Source organism: Coturnix japonica, chromosome 4 (genome assembly GCF_054131305.1).
Source record: "Coturnix japonica strain WE chromosome 4, WE-NBRP24, whole genome shotgun sequence".
Lineage (NCBI taxonomy): Eukaryota > Metazoa > Chordata > Aves > Galliformes > Phasianidae > Coturnix > Coturnix japonica.
Genome location: NC_140666.1, coordinates 35,923,830 through 35,951,728, shown reverse-complemented (window position 1 = coordinate 35,951,728; position 27,899 = coordinate 35,923,830). Strand labels below are relative to the sequence as shown.

Genomic DNA, 27,899 nt, shown 5'->3' with positions numbered 1-27,899 from the left:
CGCCTCAGACGCTTCTCGCCGGCCGCCTCCTGTCTCCCCTACGCGGCCAATGGTACGGGCCGCAGGCACTCGAGCAGGTGCGGCCGATGGGACAAACCAACGGCGTTGCGGGGGGAAAAGGGGGTGAGGGAAGGAGGGAGCGGGGTGGGCGGGCACGCGCGCGCGGCGAGGAGTGATGAGAGGCGGCGGAGGCGAGAGGGTGAGGGCGGCGCGGGGCTGGCGGCGGGAGCAGCATCGGGCAGCGACGCGGCCGCCGCGGGAGATTGAAGCGCCCGCTCCGCTGCCGCGGGGCCAGGAGGGGGCGGCAGTGCCGCTTCTCAGCCTGACCGCCCGGGGGAGGGAAGGAGGCAGAGGAGGGGGCGGTGCGATCGCCGCTTCACCGGTAAGCGCAGGGCAGCCGGGGCAGGCCGCGGGCCTCGAGTTCGGCCGCGTGTTCCTCAGGGCGGGGAGGCTGTGGGCCCACGGGCTGCCAACGTGCCCTTCGGCGGGGGGACGGCGGCGGAGAGGGAGGCCGGGCCCGGGCCGACGCGGGAACGGGCGGGCCTTGTGCACGGTGCCGCGCGGAGAGCGGTCCGAGCAGGGCCCCATTGCGGGGTGGGGGTGTGCCGGCCGGGAAACGAGCCCAAAACACGGCCTGGTTCGAAAAATAAAGTTGTGTAGCTTGAGTCAGCTTCATGAGCTGATTCGGGTGTGGGCGCTGAGGGGTGCAGGGAGGAAGCGGACGCTGGGCTGCGGTACGAGCGCGGGTTGGATGCGTTAGTGCCATTACTCAGTATTAATGATCTCTGGCTATCAGCGAGCTGTAGTTGGGCCATCCTTGATGAAGCGTTTACTTGAGCGCTGAGAGACTTAAGCTTTCGGTGGATGTGCTTCTCCTCATGCCTTACAAGTCACTGAAGTCCCTCAGTGGGAGCCTTACCTTTCTAGAAGCAGACTCCTTTTATAGCAGTACATGAGGGGAAAATCCTTCGGGTCAGGGCTCCTGCTGTCAGTCACAGGGTGAGCAGGCTTCTTAGGGATTAACTGCTGCATGATGTCAATTCTGTGACTTTTTTTTCTGCATTTTCTTACCAAAACCGTGTTCTGTTCTGTCACATAGGGGGTGGCCTCATGTTTACAGGCATGGTGCAGGGCATCTGCTGTTCCCCTGGCAGGCCCTGACAGTCACAGTGTCAGGAGCTCAAATACTAGAGAAGACAAACTTGTGAGCATGTTAATACAGAGTCCTGATGCTGCGTGTGACAAATAGAATGAGAAAAAATGAATAGTCTTCATAAACTGTAACTGGACACCAGCCTGCTTGGCCTCAGAAGCATTTTGCCAAATCACTTGACTCCTTTTAAGAACAAACTCCAGCATGGATGAGCCTGCTAGTTTTACTTTGTGGATGTAGCAGTGGAGCCAGCAATAGCAGCTGTTGGCTGCTTGCTTCTATGAGGTGGCCTTTCCCACTTTGTGGTGAGGAGTTGGGACTCCCCCAGGCACTAGACCTCATAGTCCCCATCTCAGCCCTCTTGTCTCTGGGCTGCCTAACAGCTCATAGAATCATCTAATTGTTTGAGTAGGAAGGGACCTTTTAAGGTCATCTGGTCCAATTCTCCAGCAATGAACAGGGACATAAACAGACAGATCAGGACAGAGATCTGTCCAGCCTGACCTTGAACGTCTCCAGGGATAGGGCATCCGCCACCTCTCTGGGCAACCCATTCTGGTGTTTCACTACCCTTATCATAAAAAACCTCTTAAGTTCAATCTACATCTCCCCTCTTTTAGTTTGAAACCATGCCCCCTGTCCTATCCCTGCAGAACTCCCTAGTCTGTCCCCTTCTGTCTTATAGCCCCTGTTAAGACATTGAATGGCTGCTCTCAGGTCTCCAGGCTGAACAGCCCCAACTCTCTCAGCCTGTCTTTGTGGGGATGGTGTTCCATCCCTTGGATCATTTTTGTGGCCCTCTGGACATGCTGTAACAGGTCCATGTCTCCCTTGTACTGAGGACTCCACATCTGGCCCCAGTACTCCAGGTGAGGCCTCGCCATAGCAGAGCAGAGGGGCAGGACCTCCCCCGACCTCCTGGCCGTGCTGCTTTCGATGTAGCCCAGGACACAGTTGGCGTTCTAGGCTGTAGGGTGCATTACTGCCTCATGTCCAGCTTGCCATCCACCAGTACCCCCAGATCCTTTCCAGCAGGGCTTTGCTCAGTCCTTTAGTCCTCCAGCTTGTACCAACAGTGGAGTTGCTTCCACCCAGATAAGAGACCTTGCACTGAGCTTTGTTGCACTTCATGAAGTCTGCCTGGGTCCAATGCTTCAGCCTGCCTAGGTATCTCTGCATGCCTTTGTGTCCTGTAGGTGTCATAGGGCTGCACTTACAGCACTTGCAGTTTCTATTCTCCTCTACTGAGATTTCTTTTGTAACTCCTCCTCCTCATAGAAGCCCAGTGTTGCCAGTAAGGAAGCTGGATGCTGCTTATATGGAGCTGCTATAGAGCTTTCTCCTGACTCAGCCTGCTTTGTAGTTTCTGTTAATCCAGTCATTTATTCTGTACTCAGTTCTCAGCTCATGGCCTGGCTGGCCCTATTTCTGTTGGCTGAAAGTAACAGCCAGAGTGCTTCTGTATTCGCTGCTTTTTGCATTAAAGTTGGTTTATTTGAGCTAAATGGAAATGGCTCACACTCGGTCCTAGTGCCAGGCTTTCCCACAAGGGAAGTTCCACAAGCAGTGTGAAAAATGAAGGGTTCTTTTAGTGTCAGGTGTTGTGCACCAGAGCCTGTTTGCAGGGCTGAGCAAAACGTAGTGCTGCGATTTAAGCAGCGTTAGCAGCTTCCTGTTGTTAACGGCGATACGCAGAAGAGAGGTGTGAGTGTGCTGGATGTATTGATGAGAAGTAGCTTTTCCCTTTTTAATCCCGGTGTGGGTGGGCCGTTTGCTTGTTTTTAACTGTGCCACTTTGACTTCCTTTCTCACACGTGGCTGCATTTCCAACTATTACCTTCCCGTCCTCTGCTTGGAAAGAAAGAAACAACAAACCACCCGAGGGTGTGAGCGGAGGCCGCCGGGTTCCGGCTGAGCCCCCAGCGAGCGTTGTTGGGGTGCGGGCCGAGCTGCGCCCGCTCCTGCTCCGAGACTACCGCTCCCAGCAGCGCCCGGGCTGAAAGTGAAAATAAACTGCAGGCTGCGCTCCCCCCCCCCCCCCTTCCTCCTCCTCCTCCGCCTTCCCTCCTCGCACATGTCGTTTCTCTTTTGTTTTCTGCCCTGCAGGCCGGCTGAGCTCCGCATCCGCGGGACCGCTCGGAATCGCCACATCGGGAGCAGCCGGCCCGGGATCCCGTGTCCGCGCAGTGCCCGCGGCCCGCCCCCGCTGTGAAACTTCCCCGTTTCTGTCCGCGGCTGCCACATGCGGGTTGCTAACGCGGGGCCGACGGCTGCGCTTCCTCTCGCCGCTGCTCCTTCGGGTGCCGGCGCTCCGGCGTCCCTGGGCCCTGCCGGCCGCTGCTGCCCTTCCGCGGCGCTCGTGCTGCCATGTGGGGCTAGCAGGGGAGCAGCCTGTCCCCGCGGAGCGCAACACTGAACATGGAGGCGGCGGGTAAAGCCGGCGGCGGCGAGCAGAGCCGCTGCGCCGGCGGCACGGACGCTCCCGCGGCCGCGTCCATGGACTGCTACTTGAGATCTCAGGGCTTGTACAGGAAGAAGGTTGCTAAGGATGGATCGTGTCTCTTCAGGGCTGTGGCCGAGCAGGTAACTAGTTGCTTAAAGAAAGCGATTGTGAGCACGTGGACGGGTGTTTTCTAAGATACGTACGAACATAGGTTGTATGCCAAGGGGAAAAAAAGAAAAATAGCACCATCTTGACGGGGGGGAGAGAAGTTCAGCGTGTGCGCAGCACGTGTTACTCTGTAAGCTTTGACCTCTTAATGCTGCCACGGAGCGTTGGCCAGATTGCAGCATTTGGCTGCAGCGGCCTTGTATTGGGACTGCAGGAAAATGAACCGAGTGGAAGGAGTTTAAAAGCCCTGTGAGTAATTTAGCTTTGCTTCTTCCTGGTGCGTTCCCTTCCCCCCGTTCCATGTTTCTGTTAAAGAAAAAAGTGACAGCGTCATCTTGTCCTAAGTACAAACAAACAGCAGTGGGAGCTCTGGTGCTTCGCTCTGAGAGAGAAGCTTAAATACCTGTGCTAATTATACACGGTTCACTTTTAAAAGAAATTATTATTGATTCTTTTTTTTTCCCCACTGTAATGTTGAGTTTGGGCGAGCAAACGCTTGTTTTGAAGAAGGAGTTTCTTTTGTTTCAAGGGACTTGTCGATGAGAATGTATTGATATTCTGTTCTTTTTTTGTTAATGTATCTAAAAGGTTTCTCCCATCTGCAGTGTATATATAGAACATGTTTATTTATTTATTTATTTATTTTAAAAAACTTCTGATTGTATTTTTAACATTTGATTCTTATTTTGTTAAATGGGAGTTCTCTAATTCAGGGTTAATAATGTTTATTTGCAGTTTTGGCCCAATGTCTTTAGTGTTCAAGCAGAGTAGTTGAACAGATGTGAGTCTGGAAGTGGTTTAAGTGTGTATGGATTACAAGAGAGACTAAATCAGCTAGAACTTACTTGTATTGTAGTGGAGACAGAATTACGTTGGATATAACTCTGAATCAACAATGAAAGTAATATTTCTCTAGTAGAGATCTGAACAGGAGGTAGAGTGTAGGTGTCATTGGGATCTGAATTCCTGCCTTCCAAGTCAATGCTTTGGCAGCAGAACTAACACTTAAATCAAGGGGAAGTGACCCTGAGGTCTGTTACTTTTTGTTGCATTTCCTAAAGAATACTTGCTGGTAGCTGGTTTCTCCATCCATGCCTGTTGAAGCTGAGTTTAACTAATTTAATTCCTTCTGTTGAAAAATGACAACAGATGCTACTCCTTTCAGTTAATGGGTCCACATAAAATCAAACTTTTCAATTTAATGAATACATGAATTCTGCAGTTATTTTAGATATGTAGCTGAGGCTAAAGGTGTTGTTATTGAATATGTAAACATTTGAAATATCCCTAAAAATAAAGTTCAGCTATCTCTAAGGCTGTGTGTGGAATACAGTCACTATTTATGAAGTTATCAAAAATCAGCAGCACAGGTCTCACTTGTTTTCATTTCTCCCTTTGGCAGGTGTTGCACTCGCAGTCTCGGCATATTGATGTTAGGATGGCTTGTGTGGACTATCTTCGGAAACATAGGGAGAAGTTTGAAGCAGTAAGTATTTCTGTTTGATTTGTGGCCATTTAGTAAAAATCTGCCTTTATTCTTTTTTCTTTCCTGAACTGTATCATTTGAGAAGATTGACTGTAGCTATATTCTAGTTGATGCTTTTTAAAATGAGCGCCCTTTGCTCAACTGACATGTATGTGGTAGTGACTTGTTTTCAGAGGCCAGGAGAAAGACCTGTGTGCTGTTTGGGCAGATATGAGTGGGAAGGAGTGGAAGCTTCAGTGTTCCTTTAAAGAAACTAAACAAAATAAAGCATTTTACAACTCTGCAGTCTGCAGCAGACTGTTGAAATCTGAATTTTACATTAGAACGATGTCTAACGTAATAAAACCCACAAAATATTCTTAGTTTTCTAATTAATTGCTTTTACTGTATATGAGCGATTTCTCTGATGAGGTGAGTGGAACTTGTTTCAAAGTCTGCAATTTATTATACGTTGCCACAGTGATTCCCCCACCTCTTTCCTAAACATCTGTAACAAAATTCTCCATCAGCCGTGGATATAAAATAACGTTTAGATATTGGTTTATAGTTGGCCAAGGTCATCAGTGCTACAATTGTTAAACCTATTTTTAGTTGCTCTTAAAAGAACAGTTATAAACAGTTTTATGTTTTAGTGTAACACTGTCTAACTAATGTCCAGGATGAGACATAGTAGGAGTATATGTGAGCAGTTCTTACTAGAGGATTATTGCTTGCATCTCTTTTTCTCTGTTAAAAATTACCCAGGCACCAATAAAAAGGCTGTCTTTGATACACATTGGCTCAGCAAGGAAAAGGAGATCAGTACATACATATACTGTAACTTCTGACAAAATGCCCTGCAATGGAAACGATCCATGTTAGTGATGTGCAAATCATCAGGAAAGATTTAAGCAAATTAGAGTGAGTCTCGCCAAGAGGATGCAGGACTGACTCACCTGCTTGTGTTTGCCAGGGCAATTGGATTTGTTTATGCCCAGTCCCTCTCATGACTTTGCAACTCTTAGATCCTTCTTCCTATTTTTTCCTCTTTTTTCTCCCACTGCTGCCAATTCTATGATCCTTTTATTCCAAAACTGATTCCTTAAACTTGTTTCTGTGTGATATTGTAAAGTTCTTCAAAATGCAGTCCTTCTTGTAAATGGATGTAGTTTCTCCTCCCCAGTTCTGTCATCTCAGTTGAGGTGCTTCATTTTCAGCCCTAGTGGCTTTTGCTGCTTTTGTCTTTCTCCTCCCAACTTTTAGTCTCTGTGTTTGTAAGATTTCGCTGTTTTGGGTTTTTTCCTCTGACTTGGCCCAAGTGATGTGATCTCCTCTAACTGCCTCAGTGGTTCTTCTGAAGAGCTTCTCTGGGGGGGTATGGGGGGGGAAGAGTGCTTTTCAGAGTAGGTGTTTTGTGTACAAGGTTGAGGTATTTTTATCTGTTCTTGTTTCCTAGTGTTTCTTTTCTGTCAGATAATTCACTACAGCTCTGCTGATAACTTTTGCTTCTCATGTCTCTTATTATACTTCGTGTTTTCTGTCTATGAAGTGGTGTTAGCCAGGCTTCTTGATGTTTTTTATGAACCATACTGTCAAGTCTGCTTTGAAATTGCTGAAGCAGAGCTTTTAATATCACAATTCCATTCTGTTATTCTTACTGCCTTGTTTCTTAATCTGTCTGGGCAGATTATATCTGCCTGTGTCTTGAGTTCACAATGGGGACTACTTCTTTATTTTTAGCCTCCGTGGATCTAAATTTTAGTGAAATTAAGCAGCTTGACTCTAAATAGCAATTTTTAAATATAGCTTCTCTGTTGGCCAGCATGGCCGGAAGGCGGAAGTTAATGTGACTGTTTCTGCAGCATCTCTCTCCATAGTGTTGACAAAAGCAATTTTGCTCACTGTGCATGTTAAGTGCAGCTGAGGGATTATATTCTTAGCTTATTGCTTACAGAGTTGTCTGTTTTTATTTCAGCATTCGTACACCAAAAGTAAAAGTACTTTATTTGAAATGATACAGAAAAGGCAAAAAACTTCTTGACTTTCCTGCATAGTGTACAGGTGCTACAGAATGTGACTCCATTTCTGTCCGATTGCTGCCAGTTTCTTACAACAAGATACTTGAATAAGCTCACACATACTTTGCTTTGTGATGCTGTGTGTGCCATAAGCATCTATTTGACAGCATCTCTTCTACTGGATTCTTCATTGGCTACTGGGTTTTCTTGTTTGTTTTTTGTTTTCATTGTGTGAGATCTCCAAAAGCTGTTTATGTGACTGTTTCCTAGAATGCAGACACGTTTGACTTTTTTTTTCTTTCCCCCCCCTTTAAAACTAAATAGTTTTATGTGACTGTGAGTGCTTTGTGGGCTGGGTACTTGTAAGTTTCTTGTGGTATGTTGCCATTGGTACAGTTGGCCATAGGTTGGGGGAATTCATATGCTACGCTACTAAAATTAACTTTCTTTTTTCTTTTAATACAGTTCATAGAGGGGCCATTTGAAGAATATTTAAAATGTTTGGAAAATCCACAGGTACAGTAATCTTGGCTAATAATAGAAAGTAGTTCTTACCTTGATTGATAATTGGGACTGTTTTCTTGCAAGTATTTTTGACTGAGTTTAAGGGATTTTGTGTTTTCTGAATACGTGAAGGCTGCTCTGAAAGTAGTGCCTCGCATTTTATTAAGTTGGCCCATGACATCAGAGGCAGATGTTGGTGGTACAGCAGTAGAGGGTGAACCCTCCCACCAGTATCCCGTTCCATGTTGTTGCTGTGTGACGGGCGGCAGCAGAGGGGCAGTCTGACAAAATGGCTGCTGACATAGAAGTGGGTATGAAGAAGCAAAGGGTTGTCCTTGAATTCCTCCATGCAGGGGAAAATGGCATCCATTGACCTTCATCAGTGCTTGCTGAATGCTTATGGACACCAAACAGTGGATATGAGTGCAGTGAGGCAGTGGGTGGTGTGTTTTAGCAGTGATGACAGTGGGGTACTTTCACTGGTGTGGATTTTTACAAGTACAGAATGCAGGATGTTTTTCATCATTGGTCAAAATACATAGCTAATGGTGGGGACTATGTTGAAAATATTGTCCTATGTTGTACCTGAGAATTTGCTCTATCAGTTAGTGTTATTGTGCTCTTTGTACTTCCTATAGTATCCATGGAAGTGAATAGGAGGCATTACTTTCAGAAGTGACCCGTGTACACATGTACATGCTCTTTTGTAAAGTATAAAATATTTTGGGGATTTTGTTTCCATTTTAATGTTTTGCTTCCTCACATTGTATCCAAATTTTTGAAGCCTCTAAAAATGAAAAAAAAAAAAAGAAAAAAAAAAGGCAGCATGATCAGCTTTTTCTTTAAGACTGCTTTAAGTAAAGCTCTGAAGATTTAGGTGATGAAAAGAGAGCTACTGACATATGGGACATTACATACAGTAGCCATAGGTTTCTGTTACAGAGATGCTGATGTGGTGCATAAATATTTTCATTTTTAAAGTTAGGGAGATAACAACTTGTATAAAGTGAGGAAAAAGGAGAGCTATCTAGTACATCATGTAGAAGGAAAACAAAAGAACCACATGGGTTTTCCAAAGTGTATTTACACATGTTCCCAGCCAAAATAAAAGCAGGTTGTTTTTCTCCTGCAATTACAACATCCCTGGTGAAAACAACTCATCAGATGTCTTTTTTTTTTTCTTTTCAACTTTCAAAACATATGGAGGAAGGGAGAAAAGCAGATGTTGAACCCCTTCTTTTGTCTTTGCTTTTCCAAGGGTTTTTAATCATACAGCATTGTTACTCGGATAATGAGGCTCTATGCTGTACCAAATGGTAAATTATGCCATTTTCCATTGTTTTAAGTTCTCAGGTTTTGCACAGATCAGTTTCTACTTAGGACAAAAAAGCCTCCAATTTCTGTCTCTGAACCTTACTGGAACAACTGCTATTTCAAAAGGTCGTTGAATACAATCAAATTACCTTGGTTGAACCCCAGACTCAGTGTTGATAGAATTATATTTGACAGCAATTACCTGCTTTTCTGTATCTATGAGGTACAATATTTGTGTGTTTGATTGTTTCTTTTTTTTTCCCAAATACAGGAATGGGTTGGACAAGTTGAAATAAGTGCCCTTTCACTTATGTACAAGTAAGACAACTCTTAAGTATGTTTTATTGATGTCAGTTCAGTTGCTTTGTTAGTTAATCAGTTGGAATACCAAGGATGGAATTGTATGTCGTATCTTAGTTCTCCAGAAAATTTCAAATACGTTTGGAAGACTGCAGTTGTCAAGGTATTAAATAAGAATTGAGAAGTGAGCTTTCAAAATGACATTTAACCTGGAGTTTGAGTAACAGTTTGTCATTCTTGTCACCTGTGTGATGCAGTTGTGGGTAGTGTCATGTGGTTTGTGTTTTTAATAACAATGTACATCATCTTCTTTCTGTTAAAACTGCATTTCTCCCTATTTCTCATGAAGGTTTAGATAGTAGCCCTGTTACTAAGCTGTGATCTGTGCCCATTTCTTAATTGCTTTGGCTCAGATGCTCTGGATTGGGTTGGTGGAATGAATATTGTGGGCTGTGTTAGAAAGTCATTCTGGTATTTCCCCCAGTGTGAAGCTGGGTAAGGCTTCCAAGTTTACTGTGGCATCTTTTATTCTCATTTCTGTGTACGTTTTCCTTTTTCTCTTCTGTCAGTGTAGACAAAATAGGGCAACCACAGCCTGAGCTAAACTTGAGTGTTTTAGTGTTTGTGTCTAGACAGATGCTCCTCTTGGTGATGAAAGGTTTTACAGATTTGTTTGAAGTAAATATAATATTACATGTTAATCTTTACTTACAAAATACCATATATTTTTCTTATAGATATTCAGCATATCGTTTTATATTACTTTTTTGTAATTTCTGTGCAAAGAAGTGAGCAATGTACAGCATCTTACTGTTTATAAACCATTTAGAAAATCCATTATTTCAAAATCCTAACTGTAAATTAATGACTGTTTTGTATTTTGACTCACGATGAGATGGTTGATAAGAGAGAAGAAACAAACTAGTTAAATTTTACTTTCAGGTACTTAAGTGAGTGCTAAGTGCAGGAAATTGCCCCAAAACTTACCTTTACTTGCATTGTGTGTGTGACTGCTACACTTCCTTTTGAGATGTCTGGCTTCCATTGAAAGGGCAGCTTAGAAGCTCTGGGAAAAAGGTGATGGAGGTATAGGGAAAGAATGACAGCTTGAATATTCCTCTTCTTATTGATTGTTAACATGAACTCTTAAATAGTCTTTTTTTTTCTCCCTACAGGAAAGATTTCATAATATATCGGGAACCAAATGCTTCTCCTTCACACGTGACTGAAAATGGCTTTTCTGATAAGGTTAAAATAACACTAATATTTGTGCATGTGTGTGTATATATATGTGTATAGTGAAATCTGAATGAAAGCTGCTTCAATTAACAACAAGTAATATAACTAGTTTTATTAGTCAACACAAACATTGAGATAATTCAATTTGAACCATTTGTTCTGTACCTATTTAAGACAACTATTCTGTTAATACGTGTAGTTCATTTTAAATAGCTGGTCTGTATTTGTGCAGTGCATCTTCTTAGCTTAAAATTCTGTAGAAATCAGTTTACAACTGATGCCGCCTCATAGTTGTGTTGGCCTTATTTTTTGACTCCTAGCCAACTTTTTTTTTTTGTTTAAAAGGCATCCACTAAATTTTTGGGTTGTTTTATTGTTATTTTGAGATCCTGAGATGTAGTGAGAGATGATTTGAGTTTAACGGTACTGTTTGAGTGAGAGGCAAAACCTAGAATACATGGGGTTTTTTGTTTGTTTTGTAGGTATTGCTGTGCTTTTCAAATGGAAACCACTATGATATTGTGTATCCCATTGAGTACTCAGAAAGGGCTGCTCTGTGCCAGTGTAAGTATTTTGTTGTTAGCTAAAAGTATGCATTTTTACTGCAAATGATAATCCAGGCTTCAGTTAAAGGGAAGAGGCTCTGACTGGATATTTATTAACATTCTGTTAGAGCTTAATTTTCATTTGATTGTCAGTGATTGTATGATTCTTTCTGTGCCTTGATTCTTGAAGCGTGGCTGCAAATTAACTACCCAGAGGGGAACACTTACCTGCCTCTCTTTATCTGGGTGCTGTGATATGAGCAGAAAATGTTGGTGTACTGATTTATAATCTATTGAATTGTTTGGTCAGCATTTGGGTTTTAATTTTGTATTTCAGATGATGTTATTGAAGTAGTTAATTTAAAAATTATCCTTGCATGTGCAGCTTCTGCAGAAATCATGGGAGTTGCGTATGCAAAAGATAACTGTCTATGTGAGTTACTGCTTTTGTTACCAGAGTGGAGTAATGCCCAAAGATTCCAGCCAGTTTCAATGGGTCCCTTGGCATCCCATACAGGGATTCTTATTCATAGCGAAATTCCTGTCCATATACAGAGTTGCAAGACTAAGGCCCAGTTTTCCTGTCAGAAGGTCTGATTGCTAGTTGCTTAATGCATACAGGTTAAACTATAGCAGCTACAGCTGTTTTGACTTGTAACAACTTCACTGTTTCAGTTCATGCTTATTTACTTTGAAGTGACTTCAAACTCTGCTGTAATGGTGGTGTAAAATTTCATTTACCTCATAACTGATCTTGTTCTACCGCTTTCTTGTCCTCTTCCTCAGCTCTTCTTTATGAGTTGCTGTATGAGAAGGTGTTTGGTACAGATGTAAAGAAAATTATATCAGAACTTAGTGCTGCTGGTGTGACAGAGGAAAATAATGGTAGCAGTGAATTTTCTGCTTCAGATTCAGAGGATGACAACTACAGGTAAATGGATTTAGAACTTACCATAACATGCATGTAGACAAATACATGTTAAATGAAATCTGTGAATTTCTTGCACGTAGCAGAAATTAACAGGGTTGAAAACATTTAAGAATTTATGAGGAGAAACAAAGAGGAAGGGTTAGAACTACGAAAGAATTACTTGTGTGATCTTTACTGTAACTAAAGACCTAGTTTGTGTGTTTTTCCTGCAACCTACCTTTAGGTGTCATTACTTATTGGAATGCTGCCATTGGAACATGTCCCTCTTCCTGTCTAAAGCAGAATAATTCCTGGGGAGAATTGTCAGTGTGGCATGGTAAACTTCGTGAGAATTGGTTACCTCACTCCCCTACTAGTAATGTAGGGAGTCTGCTTTAGGAGAGGGGTGGACTTGGTGATCTCCAGAGGTCCCTTCCTGCCCATGTGATTCTGTGGTGTTGATGGAAATTCACAGAAAGAGAATACTAAGTTTTGGGGAAGACATTAGTTTTCTTTCTTCTTTGGGGTGGGGTGGGAATAATAGGAAACATTTCCAAATAAAATATGACGTATTTCTGTGTAGGGGAACAGTTTTGTAGGTAAATGTCAGTGTAGAAAACTTCTCTATTCCTTTCTGATGTTAGAGCTTTCCTGAGCTGCATGTGCAATGACATTGTCCTCTATCGCTGGATTCATAAGCAAATGGGCTGCTAACCTCTGTAGCACCTTTGTTAGTGGATGTCACATACTCACTTGAGACTATCTCATTTGATGTTGGTGATGCAAGACCTAGTAGGTGTGAATCTTGACCTGCTTAATTTCAATTACAAAAATTTTGCTCAGTGTATTAATTCTTAAGTTTTTTTTTGTTTGTTTGTTTCTTCACTGAGGTTTCTGGAAGTTTTTTCATTTTAGAAATATTAACTTTGCAGTTACGATATTTTGAGATGTAAGCAGCTATTCTGTTGTGGGAGAAGTTAATACTGACGATTGCCTAAAACTTCTATTAATGTCAGGGGTAGAAAAATGGAGTGAGTTACAGTTCCTGATCCTGTTAACTAGTGGGTTATGATGTGATTTATTTCCGATGGCTTCTTTCGCTCTGTTTTTCTTAGGTAACTGCAACATTTTAGAGGAATTTTTTTCCCTTGCCACCCTTCTTTATTTATTTATTTTATAAACTGATAGCTGCGTCTTAGTGTAAGACAGGCTTCCTAAAACTTGTCCTTTAAAAATGAAATCTTAGTTTCAGCCTTGTGTGGTATAGAAATGTAAAGCGTGTTTTAGACTTAGCTTTTTCATCATAAGAGACGAAGATGCTGCGTGGTATGTTCAGTGCCGAAAAATATGAAGACAGTGGTAGCCTCAGTATTTTTATCAGCTTCCAAGACATTTCTTGCTTAGTCCTTATTAATAATATACTGTAATAATATACTGTCACTGTTCCTTCTCTTCTTCTGTAGAAGTAAAGCTGCAACAGTTGGTGATATGAATGGATTAAAGTCTCTTTCTGGCAGCAAGGTATTGAAGATTTAGTTTTTCTTCTGTTAACTTGTATTCTGATTTTTTTTTTTTTCTTTTTTTGGTCAGTGTTCATGATATAATCTTGAATTTCTGCTTGTACACGTGTACTGTTTTAAAATCTACTTGGTTCCTTGAAAAGTGATGTTTGCTTTCATTGTGGATGGATAGTGTCCTTTGTACTGCTGTTTATTTCTTTATTTTGTTCTGGTATGGTTAAAAGAACACCATTTGAATTAATTTTTCAAAGCTTTCCTATGCTTTATGTATTTTTGGTTCTTTTGTATTTAAGTTTAGAGTCTCAATGCTGTGATTTAAAAATCTGTAAGTGTAAACTTCTGTTTAATTGACCACTTTAACACTTCATTCTGTTTCATGCAGCACCTTAAGAGCGGTGGAAATCCCACCCTGTTTCTGCCTAAGAAAGTTCTTAAATCACTCAATCCATCAGTTTACAGAAACGTTGAATATGATGTTTGGCTACAATCCAAATGGGGTAAGTAACTGCATACTTAAAGTTCCATCTATTGCAAGCTGAGATGGGAAGCAGAGCCTTTTTGAGCTGTGATGTGAATGGTGGTTTCTTTTTAGGCAGCTTTCTTCCTCTTATGTGTCTGTGTGTAGATTGAGGGTCTGGACAACTGCTTTTTAGTTTAACTGTATCAATGAAGTCACTCTTTTAGTGTATTTAAACTAACAGTATGTTACTACTAATGTATTTACAGATCAGCAAAAACAAGATTTTTCTATTGCTGCTGGCATGCAATACTCAATTGGAGATAAATGTAAAGTAAGTAATATGGAATTTATTCTGAGACAGTGTCTTCATTAGAGCTGAAGATTCTGGATGGACTGTCTACTTGTAAACTATTTTGTGAAGTTTTGAAAGCCATATTTCAGAAAGCAGAGATACCTGGAATGTTTTCTGTGGTGTATGTGTTTTTTAAGAAATTACGTTGATTGAAGATTTGGTTTTTGATGCATTAACTGGTTGATGTGCTCTTATTTCTCAGCTCTTCTGTTGCCCAGAGGACAAGATCTATTTTTAATATTACTAATGGTTTAAGGATTTGTTTTCTCTCATTCTTCTGTGAAGCTTAGGCTCTTTGTTTTGTTTTATTTTTAATCTTTCTATTTATTTTTCCATAGGTGCGCTTAGACCATAATGGGAAATTTTATAATGCCCATATTCAAGAGGTTTGCTCTGAGAATGGGCCAGTTGTTGTATTTGTAGAAGAGCTTGGAGCAAAGTAAGTGCTTAATTTCTTCTGGGAAAGAGTGCCAAAGCATTATTTTGGTTCAGAATTGGTTTCAGCACGGGCACCTGCTGCTTTACCTGAAGCAGCTCTGCTGAAACATTTCTAAGGAAACAATATGTTAAATAAACTAAGGAGGAGAGTTGCACAGTGATTGTCACCGCAGTCTCATATTTTCTTTAGTGCGTTGTGTTCTGTATATTACTTGTGCAGTAAATCAGTGACCATATCAGCATTACGTATTTAAAAAAAAAATAAATAATCCTAATAGCGTTGCTTGCAGAAGCTCCAATTCTAAATGGATTACCACTTTCCTGTTTAAGTGTTGCTTGTTGTGATCGATAATCAGATGCTAGATTTGTGGCAAGCTTTCCATGTGAAAAGGCACATCAGTTTGCTTAATTTCACTATTGGTTGAGTAGGTCCACCTGATTTCAAACAAATTGTCTTTTAGGTAAGTGGAGGCTCTTCACTGTACCTCAGGACAACTTAACTGTTCAAAACTGGTGATGGTGGTTATTTGTGGGTTTTTTTTGGGGGGGGGAGTGCAGAGAGTGGTTCTATCCTTTATATTTTTGTTTTTGATTGTCTTTGTGAGCTCTGCTGTAATTTTTGTGATTCTTCTGGGGTAAAAAAAAAGTGAAATCAGTGAAGTGTGTTGGGTAGTTCTGTAGTTTGGGAACAGGAAATGCAGTCAAGGTGAAAAAGGGAAGGAAGAAGATCCCTATTAATCTAATGGTATTTCCTTCTATAGGAAAACTGGAAACTGCAAGAATTGAGCTGTACTTTCTGTCTGCAGGGGAATAGAAAATAAACTACTGTAGCACATCTATGTGCTGTAGAATGCTGGCTAAATTGTATTGCTTTACAAGGAAATTTTTTAAAATGGGAAGAAGTTCTAAGTATTGCTTGAATATAATAGTAAAGAAGCAGGGACACTAAATGCATTGTTAGCAAAAATGGAAAGATCCACCATTCTTCATAAACACATAGTATTCCTAAGTCTGGTCTGAAGTTATTTTCCCTTTCCCTCCATCCTTTCTTGTTTTGTAGGCATTCTGTGTCACTGAAGAGCCTTAAACCTCTTCCACAGGCCTCTCCTATGGAGGGCTGGAACACTGTGCCAGGGAAGAAGATGAAAAAGTTTTTCCCGACGTGGGGGCAGAATGCTCAGCCTGGTAGGACGACTATACCTGTGTTTCTGTGCTGGAATCTTTGTCGTATGTTTTATCCCAAAGAGATGAAAAATAATGAGTTATGTCTTGATTTCTTTATCAAAGATGCAGATTGCAGAGGGCCAAAGAATCAGAGCAAGTCAATAAAACCCCAGTCAGTACTACCTCCTCGACTTCAGCATACTGTGGGAACCAGGCAGCATCAGTTCGTATGCTCTGGGCCTCAACCTCATCAGACCTCAAGTGAGCAAAAAGCTCCTGGCAGGAATTCTTCCCAAGCTGTAAGGTAAAACAACAGATAACATTTTCCTTATCTTGAACCCTAGCTACGCTTCTTGGAATGCTAGTTCCTGTTTAGGTGCTTTTGTCGTTCTCTTGACGCATGTTGCTGCTGAATTCCTAGGAAGTATTTTGAGTCCTTATAAATATGCATCAGCACAGGAGATGATTTTTTTCATTGCCAGAGCTGTTTCAAAATTGTTGCTATCGTGAGCTTCTACTTTCAGTTTATTTTTATATTTTTTTTCTTGTATGACAACATTTCCCTGGGAAGGGCTGTGCTTGAAAATGTAGTTTCTTCTTGGAAGGTGGATGTTGCTTTTTCTTCTGGTTGGATGTAGATCTTGGGCATAGCTAAGATCTTCCCTTGGCTTCTCCCTGTTAAAGAGGACTGCAACTTATTATGACTGATCACGTGAAGTATGAATAAGAACGCTCTTTTGCCTGCATTTGTTAGTCGTGGCCATTTTTTATTTGTCCTGCAGCAGCAGCTGAGTTTATTTTCACTGTTGCCACTCTGTTTTTATCTTATAAGACTTGTATTTGTATACATCTCAACTCTTAATGGTCTGTTCTGTTACTCATTTGTACCTTCTCTTGTAACTTCTTGTAGAGTAAGTGAGGCTGGGTTGTCTTTGGAGACTGTCACATACAATATTTTGAGCACCTATTCCTTTAACCCAAATGCAGCAGTATCTCGAAAGGTTTAGCTAAATAGTTCAGAAGGCTCCAACAGAAGTGTTGATTTTGCGTAGTGCTGCTTCATGTTTTGAAAACTATGAATTTTCTTCTGTGTTTACAGAAATGTCCTTTGCTTAGTGCTTTTTTCTCTCGTACAGCTGTCAATGCTGTTATGGGGCTGCTCAGTTTTCAGAAGGCAAAAAAAAAACCTACCTTCATTTCCTTAAATTTTTTTGCATGTGGGTAACTGCAATAGGTGGGAAGGTTTTTAGTATATATAGAATCACAGAAGCAGTTCTGCTTAATAAGTACATGCTTTCTGCTTTTCTAAACTATGAGTTTATATTGTGCTTGATACTTTGATGAGATGTTTTATCTTTTTGCTGACAGGAAACCAGACCGTGAGAGAACTGAGGATCTTAACCATGGTGGGAGAGACTCTAACTACTTTGGCCTATCTCCAGAGGAACGCAGGGAGAAGCAGGCAATAGAAGAGTCCCGTTCTCTTTATGAGATCCAGCAGAGGGATGAGCAAGCTTTTCCTGCCCTATCCAATGTATGTGTTTGTTGGTTTTTTTTTCTGTTGTTGTAATTGATTAACTCATTCTCCACACCTGTCCATGAACCGTTAACTAGTGACTATTGATTTGCTGTTTTTGTGTTGTTGTTAGAGGTGTTTTCTTCACGTTCACTTTCTTCATAGCAATGTGTAAATCTACAATATGTGTTCAGTATGAAGCATATGGTTAGTAGCTTGCTTTGTGAATAATTAATATCCACATTAGATAGTTTTTAGGTGCATGAATTCAGTAGAAATATGAGCTTCTGAAGCCATGGGCTTCTGTCTTGATTTTTCTTCTGGTGTTTGGAGTGCTTTATGCTCCCCTAGAGTTACTCACCCATTGCGTTTTTTCAAATAGTGAGATTAAATCTTATGCGAGGATGAAACTTTCTCTGAAGTTCAGTTTAATAATGAAAAAAAGCTCACTAAAATTGCACTGTGGTGCTTAATTTAATATTACGGACTTCTAGGTGCCTTTTCTGATTCTGTTCACATAAAAATGTTTTATTTAGAGGTGACTTTTCTTCTCCTGAGAACTTGCCTGGTGTGATAGTAATACAGATGCTTTGTGTTAGACTTACTCTTTTTTCTGTGGTGGAACGGAGATGACTTCAGTAGATTCCTCAGTGTCTGAGGGAAGATTGTAGCCTTTAGATTTAATGGATTGTTCTGCTGATGTGGGTTTTCTTTAAAGTGGACCAGTCTCTGCACATCGAGGGAATAAACAGATCCTGTAGATAAAAGGATACAATTTAAAGTAGAAATTCCTCAAGTGAAGCAGTTCTAGTTTGTCATGTAAACTAATTACATGAGTGCTTTTAAAGCAAAATTTAGCAATAAATGAAAGGGTAAATGAATCTGATTCTGATGACGACTGCTTTTCTCCTTCTTCCTTCTGTGTGTTTCTGAAATAAATGTATCTGTCACGAAGGCCTAATAGTGTCATACCAGATGACAGCAAAGTGTCACTGAGCTTCTAAGATATATTTGTTTCTGCTTTTGTCAATTTCTTTAGAATCAGTCAGTGTGTCAGGCTGCTACACAGACTGTGGATAATCCAAAAAAGGTCTCAAATAATGAGAAAAGAAACAGCAAGTGGACAGCAGAGATGGAAGAGCAGAAAGATAAAGGTAAAAAAAAAATTAAAAAAAATTCAGATCAAGTCTTGTTTTCCTTTTATTTATTACCAGTTTCAGACTTTATTCAAGATTCAGTCAGTTTAGATAATGATAAGAAAATTATTCTGCATAATAGCTCTCAACTAAGCTAAGGTCAAGGTTTGTGAATGTGGCTGAGAGAAGTAGGTTTCTTGATGGGATTTTTTGCAGTAAAAGAGAAATTGGGAACATGAAAATCTCTGTTCTTGAATTAAATTAGATACTGTTGAAATGCTATGAGTATAGCAGAAAGTGCTAGTGAGAGAAATACTATGAGTGCCTAACTGAGGTAGGATAAGAGAAAACCAGTTAAAATAATACATGTGATATGAAGTATTAGCACACAGTGGTATTGGAAAGGAGAGAAAAGACTGTGCAGAAGAGGTGACACAAAAAAAAACACCACCAGAAAACCAAACATGTTCCTGTTAGAGCTGTCACACAGTCAAAACTTGCTTGGGTTCCTTCCCCAAGTATTTTAAACGCACCCTAACTCCTTTGCATTGACTCTAAGCTTTTACTCTTATGTGAGGAAGAGGAATGTGTCAGTAATAGACAAAAGCCGTAGCTGTAAGTAGGTACTTAATCAGTCTTTGTTAAATGCAGCCAATGGTGTTTTAAATTGTTGTCCTGTCAGTTTTGCTATGACTGAACACTGAACTTGCTCTTAGCTTCTTCTCTGTTGTTTCTTTTTCCTTCTTTGACGAGGTAAAACTCAAACTCAGGCCTTCTCTTAGAAGCTGTTCCCTTCTTACATTTTTTTTTGTTTTGTTCCCTTATCTATGGGAAAAGTCATTGTTGTGTATTTATGGTACTTGTGCCATTCCTGTTAGAACATCAAGTACCTTCTCAAGTGATCTAACAAGGACTGATGGTACCTATTTTTTCATTACTAAAAAACACCCTAAAGCTTGCTTCATATGCGATGCCAAAAAGAATGTGTGTGCAGAGGATGCTTTGGATGGATTTAGTTGAAATGTATGGCATGTTGTCTTTTTTATTTTTTGTAATGTTTTGGATTCATTGCTTATGAAACTAGATGGAAACTTCTACAGGAATAAACAATTACTTCTCGGTATATTGGGGTTCCTGTTTGTAGTAGGGATTTTGTAGTAGTTATAATCAATACTGGTTTTATTTGCACTGTTGTCTAGGTGTTAGAACGATGGTACACACACTGAGGTTTAAAAGAAAAAAAGCATCTGTTTAGCAGCGTATGTTAAACTCATGTGCATGAATTCAGTTGACAAGCAGTGTGAGACAGAATGAACCAAAGCTAGAACATAAAAAGTCTATACAGATCATACCAGATGAAGATTATGCCATGATGTTCTTCAGCAGGCTCTCCCCTCACCGATCATTTGCCTGTGCTCAAGGAATTAAATTTTCTGCATCTGTCTGAAAACTTTCTAGATCTTTTGAACCAGTAAAACCTTCTACACTCAGCCATCTCTTAATATTTGAATATACAAATGCAGGTCAGGACATTTTCACTTTGATTAAGGTCATTAGGGATTTAGGATGAATGATGTGCCTTTAAACTGAGAAGAGAGTTCCATTTTCTTTACTGCTTCCCTCAGGCCTCACTAAAATGGTTTACAAGCATTGATTTTTAAAACAAACAAGAACTCCTGTAGAAGTCTGAACACCCAGATTTAAACTAGCTGTTCTGTTACTGCTCTAACTGGTCATTTGATATTTAGTGACATTTGAATTCTGAAGTATTGTGTGATGAGGTAGGTTTGGTTTTGAAGGCTTAACTTGGGAAAGACAAATTTTAACTGGCTTAAGTTGTGATAGCCATAAATGGTGTCATGGTTCATTTACTAGGTTATGTCTTGGTGTTACAGAGTCAAATTCCAGGCAGATCCACTTAAATCAGAAGCTTGAGCCAAATTCATCTGAGGTAATCTCAAAGACAAGACCAAATATTATTTTTTTTTTCTTTTAATGTTACTGCTTCTCTGATATGTGATTATCAGATCAATAGCTGCCTTTATAGCTGTGGTTGCTGCTGCTGCTTTACAGCTTTTAGTGAAATACTTTCAAGATTTGAGGCACGTGTTGCCATCAGCTTTCCTCAGCCCCTGTCACAGATACTTACAGATTTTCTTAACAATCTGAGTTTCCACTATCAAGCTTTTACAAAACCTGGATTTGTAATTGCTTAGTATAGTCTGTACTCTCAGTACATTGGGACCATAGAAGATTTGATGTTTGCTAATAGCTACTGTGCTAACGGATTATAATCACTGAAGTGAAGATTTGTGGCCTCTTGTTGGCTTTTATTCTTTGCTGTCCTTCCGATGGGCAAAATGTTACACTAATATAACAGTGACTGGATCTTAGCCCACTTTGTATGTAGTCTGCTTTAATATTTTTGAATGCTTCTTTGAAACACAAATTGTATTATTAGACTAGCTGTGTTTGTCTATCTCTAACTTTGCTTTAGAGGAAGAGTCAAGATGAGAGTTGTCCAAAAGCTTCATCTCCTTTGGAACAAGTAAAAACAGATTCTCCAGCTCTTGCTGAACAAGTAAGGAATATTTACTTGATTTCAGTGTTTTCCAGCCAGGAGACTTCAGGCAAAGGAGAGCTTGGTTACAGCCATGTATATGTTGTAATAATGGTTTTTAACTATGCAGTCCTTTCTATTATGCAGTCCTTTTTATGGTGGTAGTGTTAGAATTGCCTTTGTAGAGTTAAGTACCTGTTATATCCAAAGTAAAGAACTTGAAAGAACTGCTCTTGATAGAAATGTAGTATATCCTTCCTCTTCTGAGGAAGAGGTTATTATATATATAAAATATATAATATATACATTATATAATAGTTATAATTATATATATTATATTTTATAATAGTCTAATTTAATCATGCTTTTCACTTCAAGTTGCATACATTAAAAAAAACAAATTGATTTGTTGCTAATTGATATTTTGCTGTTGTGCTGGTGACACCCTTTCCAGTATTTGTTAATAATTAAGCCTTTTCTTGTAGCAGTCAGACGTGATAGGGCTCACTAACAATGCTGATTTAGAAAAAATTAATGTGATCTTTTTGTCTTTATAGAAAGCGGCAGAATGCTTACCAAGTGTAACTCCAACACCATCACCAGTCTTTTCTGAGGTGCATTTGCCTCCAACAGTGCCTTCTGTACCAGCCATTGTGCCAGCTTGGCCAAGTGAGCCAACAACCTACGGACCAGCAGGTTTGGTGAAATATTCATGTATAACAGAAACTAATTAGTTTTAACTGTCTTGCTGAATTGAAAATACCTACAGGAAATCCTTGTTTCTTGTAACTTCACGTCCTGTAGGCAGTCACCTGTGGGAATGCAATTTACTCACTGCTCAGAACTGATGAGAGTTATAGTGGATCTTTGATTACACGTGTGTGTATAGATCATGTGACTCCTATCTGAAGGTGGAAGAGGAATGTGTACTCAGCTCTCTGTATTTTCCCTGAATGAGACACCTCTGAGTTTTGAGGGGTGCTTATTCTAAAGATCTGCTTAGTGGGGTCAGCAGATGGAAGATTGTTGTGTGTTTTGTATTGTGTCTCATGTAATAAGTTTCTGATTTGCTGCAGACTTGCCTTGGGTTTGGAGCTGCTGAGTTCCATTTGAAACTCAGCTGACTTTGGAATAGAGCTAATTTAATGCCTTTTCTTATGCTGTGCTTGCTTCCTGGTACATGGAGTTAGGTTAGATAAAATTCAGTATTGTTCATTAGGTCAAGTGCTATATTCTTTCAGCTGTTGTTTCTGTACATGAACTATCCTTAGAGTTGTCCTAGCATGTTCACATGATACTTTAATTACCAAAATAACCCTGTTGTACTTGACCATGTCGTTATGGAGTTGTATTGCTCAGATTCTGCATTAGTGAGTCTGAATGAGAATTGCGAAAATTCACAAATAAGCCTCAGTTCCTGCCTTTTTTTCCTCCTTCTATTTCCTTTTGGTGTTCATAATTATTTTTAAATAAATATGGGAAGGGTTGAGCTATTTCTAGAAAACTTACCCATTTCACTTCTTTCTGAAAAGAACTATTCTCTACATTTAATCAAATCTTCCTTTTGTTTATTATTTACCGACTCTCCATTTCCACTTATCCTTTCCAGAATACCTTTTCTGTTTCTTTGTCTCTGTTTTTAAACTGTATTTTTCTCTATCACTTTCCCTTGTAATCTGATGTAGTTGATATGTAATCAATTCAGAAATGTGTTTGCCTCCAGGTATTCCAGCCCAAATACCTGCTTCTTCGTTGATGCCAGCCCCAGCAACGGGACCTGACTCTATTGTATCACAGGCTCAGGTAACATCTGCTCCAGTTGCTGGAGTTCCTGTGTCGATACAAGCAGTTAACCAGCCTTTAATGCCTTTGCCTCAGACTCTGAATCCTTATCAGGATCCACTATATCCTGGATTCCCTCTAAGTGAAAAGGGAGAAAGAGCCATTGCACCCTCTTACTCCCTGTGCAGCAATGGGGAGGACTTACCTAAAGGTAAGAATCTGGAGGGTCTGTATTTGATTCCTTTTTTCCTGATAGGTTTTCTTTTTTTCTTTTTTCTTTTCTATTTTTTTTTTTTTTTAAACAAAAGACTTCTTTTGGTGTAGGCAAACAATAGGACCAAAGATCTAATTGTTATCATTTCAGGATATAAAGGGTGGGAGGGGATATTGCATAGAGTTATAAGTCTTTGATTTATATTGTTCATGTTGATGTTGCTGTTATTTTAAGTGGTTACCACTTTATGGTTCTGTGTTTTGTGAATTGATAGGTTTTTCTATTGAGAGCTTCTTCCTTTAATGTACCTAACAGATTTTCTGCTGTAATCAAAACATTGGGAGTTATTCAGCGTTTCCCTGTTCCCAGCGTTTCCTGGTCTGTGAGGAGGCAGGTTTCAGCATACTTAAAATATAGAATGTGTTCATAAAGATCACACTGTGTCTTCACGGTGGTTTCCATTTACTGAACTGTTCCTCTAACAAGTAAATTTCAGTTCCATGAGCTACTAAAGCTGAGATTTAAATTGTGGTTGTGTAGCAGTTACTTTACTGTGGCCCAAAAGAAACTCGTGAAAAAACTCTTAAAATAGAAAAAACAATAAGTCCATCAATGTCATACAAGCAACAACGTAGTATTTGTGTTTCTCTACTGAAAAGTAACTTGAAGTAAAGATGGATTTTTGGATCAGATGGAAGTTTTCATCATTATTTTTTTTTTCTTCTGTTTACAGATAAGAATATTCTTAGATTCTTCTTCAATCTTGGAGTGAAGGTAACCCTTCAAATTTGCATGTTTCTGTATTTGTTATTCCATAACATTTCCTTGTGTTTGGTGGTAATTACAGTGTAGAAGATGGGCTGCTGCAACTATGTACTTCAAATGTATCCTTAGATTTGAAATACGTTTTGTATTTTGCCTTCTATTAACTGGAATCCTGACAGTTCAACAATGATCTGTCTGCTTCAAACATGGTTATATGCAGTCCACAGAAACTGTGCTTTACAAATGTGCAGGTGAACCAGTATGTGTTTGCATATACATTCTTCTAGAAGCAGCAACTACTAGAAGACAAACAGTCCTCTGCCTTTGATAATCTGTGTACTGACAAAACCACTGTAGTAAAAATACCTGGCTTATATTTTCCTGTGGAGACTGTTTTAGGTAACTGCTTGTCTATGCCGACAACCTGCTCAGGTTGAGGGCGATGTTCAGCACAAGTTACCAAGTAAATATAGATTTGATAGCCATGTGCCTAATGCAAGGCTTTTTGTTCACTGCAGAATGCCTAAGTCGTTAGTGTCACTGCAGTGTATTTAAAGTATTATAGCAGTTTGGTTTTGAAACCTACGTCTATTTGGAACTGTGCTTTGTATTATTTATTATTTGTATTATTTATTGTATTATTTAGGATATAACCTGTCATTTTGGGCTTTCAGCACCATCTACTGGTCAAAGTACTGTGACTGATGGTTTTGCTCTTCAGGGACCAAATAGTGTGGTAGGCCTGGCACCCACCTTCCAGGTCGTCCTGATGCCTACACCCCTCCAGCTGCTGGTGCAGACTAGTTCCCATGAAAGGGGTGTGGGCAGGCTTTCAGGACAGTTTGCTCCAGGGACTGTTCCTACAGATGACATGCTCTAGATTGTGCCAGATCATAACTGATCCCTATTTCAACTGTATGTGGAAGAAAAACAACAGAGAACATCGTGCTGAAAGCCCAGAAATTCTTAAGAACTAAGAGCAGTTGCTAGAAAGAAAAATCTATTTCATAATGATAAGTGACCTGTGTGCTGCTTGTCTGTCTGCACATTCAAAAGACCAAGTTCTTGTTTCTTCCTATCTTGCAGGCATACAGCTGTCCCATGTGGGCACCTCATTCTTACCTGTACCCTCTGCACCAGGCCTATTTAGCTGCTTGTCGAATGTACCCAAACATGTCCCTCCCCGTGTATCCGCACAATCCCTGGTTCCAGGAGGCTCCACCGACTCAGATTGAAAATGAGACTGTGCAACCAAACAGGCACTTTGCTATTCAGAGTGAGACCAGATCGAATGGTCAAATGGCACAGGTTGACAGCAGGTCGCCATCACTGCCACTGATTGTACCTGCAGCTCAGGTGTCAGAAAGTCAAGGACAGCTCCGTGTCGAATCGGACAATTCAGTGCAAGCCCTTCATGCAAACTATGAAGAGCCCATGAGGGGGAAAAACTTATTCCCACAACCATCTTTTGGACACGGTCACTTTCTAGGTGCTGTTCCAATAGCACCTCCTTTCTTTCCTCACTTCTGGTATGGGTACCCAGTTCAGGGCTTCATTGAAAATTCAGTAGCAAGACCTAATGTTGTCATGGCACCTGAGGACAAAGAGGCGACAACTAGCACATCTGCAAACATGTTTGTGGCTAAAGAATGCAGTGCTCCAGTTCCTGCGCTGAACTGTGTAGAACAGCTTCAGAAGACTAACAGCAGCAGTAGCTCACACACCATACCGTTCCCTGTGGCTGGTGCGAGCAGCGAATGCAGTGCCCCCAAAGAAACTTCAGCTAGAGCACCTCAGTTGGAGCAGACTTGTATTTCAGCCTCTCCTGCTAAGCAGGCAGCAGCTGGGCTGCAGAATCGCTCTACGCAAGTACAGGGGGTTGAGAGGCAGATAGTGGTGCCCAACACCACGCTGCCATTGGCAGAACCTCCAAAAAATGAACTGAAAAATACTGTTCACAGTCGTAAGGATAAGACTGATAAAGTTAGAGATTCCAAGGGTGCTGATAATCAGCCAGAAAACAGGGCACAGAGAATGAGGGAAGAGAGCTCTGAAGATGAGAATGAAGTTTCTGATATGCTGAGAAGCGGTAGATCCAAGCAGTTTTATAACCAGACTTATGGAGGAGGCAGAAGGCCGAGAATGGAATGGGGTTATTCTAGTAGGGGAGGATACCAGTTCCCTAGAAATGAGGAAGCTTGGAAAGGACCGCCTGGCAGAAGCAGAGATGAAGGCAACCAGTACCAGCGAAACTTTAGAGGTAGGCCATATAGGAATGACAGGAGAAGAGCAGCACTGGGAGATAATCAGAGGGGACATCAAGCATAGAATGAATGGATAATTGAAAACCTTCAAATGCAAAAGGTAATTTGAGGTAGGAGTCTAAAACCTTAGTAGTTCCCTTTAGTTAAAGTCCAAGGATATAATGAAATTTTGGTGAGTAAAGACTATGAGAATTTGAGCTCCTTTCATTTTGTTTAGTGGAGACTGCGGTTTGGTTGGCTTAGTGATTTTGTTTTTTTCCTCAATGTCAGATTAGAAAAAACAAAACAATATAGGTTTAGTGTTTGAATTTTTTCCACAAAGGTTTGATTTTGTGACGCAAGATGGAGATATATGATTACTAGGGTGACAAATTACAGCATTTGATGTGATCTCGATTCTCAAATTGACGGTAACATTGCACCAAATATATTTTAACATACAATGCCTTAGTTCTGAACTGAGCTAAAGGGATTCTCAGCCTACTGCACTGTTGTCTTTGATATGCTTCCAACCCAAAGGCCTTTCATCTCAAAAATCTGTCAAACTTGAATGTTTCTCTTCTGTGTGTTATGTGTACGGCAGCCAGCTAACAAACAGTGTCTTAGGTATGTTGTATATAGTTCTTTTAATATTCATAGGGTATATTTTTGAATCTTAAAAAAGCATTTATTTGAGGAAATCAGAAACGAGCAGTCAGGAGTAGCCGTGTATGACTTGGTAAGAATGGCTGTTTCCACCAAGAGTTATTAATGCTGGTGTGAGTAGAATGGTGCCTATGCCAACTAAACAATGACAGAGACAATACAATGTAGATGCTATGCATTTCCAAGATAATTCTGCATCTGTTACAGTAGCAGAAGTTTTTTAATGCCACTTTAACACTAATGCACTGACAAATCCTAGATATTTTGTGAGAAGAGATGCATAAAAGTACGTTACTTTTCTTTAGGTTTCTATGGTTGAGCTACTGTTCAGTATTCTTTTTGTTATTGCACTGTTGATGCAAATGTATGTTTTGCATGTACAACTCATTGTCGGAACTACTTTTTAAAAGCAAGATGGACAGTCTGCGTTCTGCTCTTCCCCTCACTTCAGAAGAAAATGGCTTCTGCCTTATATTTTCACACTGTATCGGAGATCTGATGCTGTTTTTTCAGACCCTTATAACGATCTCTTGCAGTGTTGCTGTTGCTCTTCCAGTTGGGACTTTTCGTTATCCAAACTCAGAGTGCAGTGTGCAGTGTTCACTCAGCTCTGCTCTGTAAAATTAAGTGTTGTGTATATTTTTATATCTCTGTAAATATTAGCATCAGAGGTGATTGCACACCCTTTATCAGGAAGCCTGCGTGATAGTTATGATTTCTTTCCAGATGCATGTGATGTATAAAACTCCTAATTGAAATAAATGTTTGTGTTTTCAACTTCTTTCTAAATATATTTATGTATTTGAAATTGTTGCAATGATATTATTAGATGTGTGGTTTAGTTCTGCTGACAGAACTACCTGTAAATAGCAGTGGGATTGTATGTACGTACTCAGCAGGCAGTACATAGGCAAGCTGGAAAACTGACTTAAAAAGCACATAAACTGCATTTCTATCCTTGTCTGTAATGGTAGCGGTTGTGTTGGGGGGCTTTGTTTTGTAATCCAGTCAGGACTTCAAGTTG

General features: G+C 40.4%; 1 protein-coding gene across 6 annotated transcripts; it reads left to right on the top strand.

Annotated features, from left to right (window-relative positions):
• The first annotated feature begins 18 nt into the window (after positions 1–18).
• OTUD4 (OTU deubiquitinase 4) lies at positions 19–27,652 on the top strand. 6 transcript variants are annotated; one of them, XM_085546453.1, is made up of 23 exons: positions 54–77; positions 3,260–3,736; positions 5,167–5,250; positions 7,713–7,763; positions 9,337–9,383; positions 10,541–10,613; positions 11,087–11,168; positions 11,936–12,080; positions 13,523–13,580; positions 13,962–14,076; positions 14,306–14,370; positions 14,730–14,830; positions 15,890–16,014; positions 16,117–16,297; positions 17,362–17,527; positions 18,549–18,663; positions 20,541–20,596; positions 21,143–21,226; positions 21,763–21,901; positions 22,929–23,008; positions 23,084–23,198; positions 23,935–23,975; positions 25,053–27,652. In XM_085546453.1, exons 2-23 carry the CDS (start codon positions 3,572–3,574, stop codon positions 26,292–26,294), a joined length of 3,330 nt encoding a protein of 1,109 aa, XP_085402579.1. In that variant the 5' UTR covers positions 54–77; positions 3,260–3,571; the 3' UTR covers positions 26,295–27,652. The 6 variants fall into 6 exon arrangements, with proteins under 6 accessions (XP_015716586.1, XP_085402579.1, XP_085402578.1 ...); XM_085546452.1 differs by lacking the exon at positions 54–77 and adding an exon at positions 155–199; XM_015861101.3 differs by lacking the exon at positions 54–77 and adding an exon at positions 155–382.
• The last annotated feature ends 247 nt before the right edge of the window (positions 27,653–27,899 follow it).

Coding starts and splice junctions, on each gene's coding strand:
- OTUD4 (XM_015861100.3), top strand. CDS start 3,572: ATGGAGGCGGCGGGTAAAGCCGGCGGCGGCGAGCAGAGCCGCTGCGCC. Junction 3,737..5,166: donor TCAGGGCTGTGGCCGAGCAG/GTAACTAGTTGC, acceptor TCCCTTTGGCAG/GTGTTGCACTCGCAGTCTCG. Junction 20,597..21,142: donor TTGAGCCAAATTCATCTGAG/GTAATCTCAAAG, acceptor ACTTTGCTTTAG/AGGAAGAGTCAAGATGAGAG.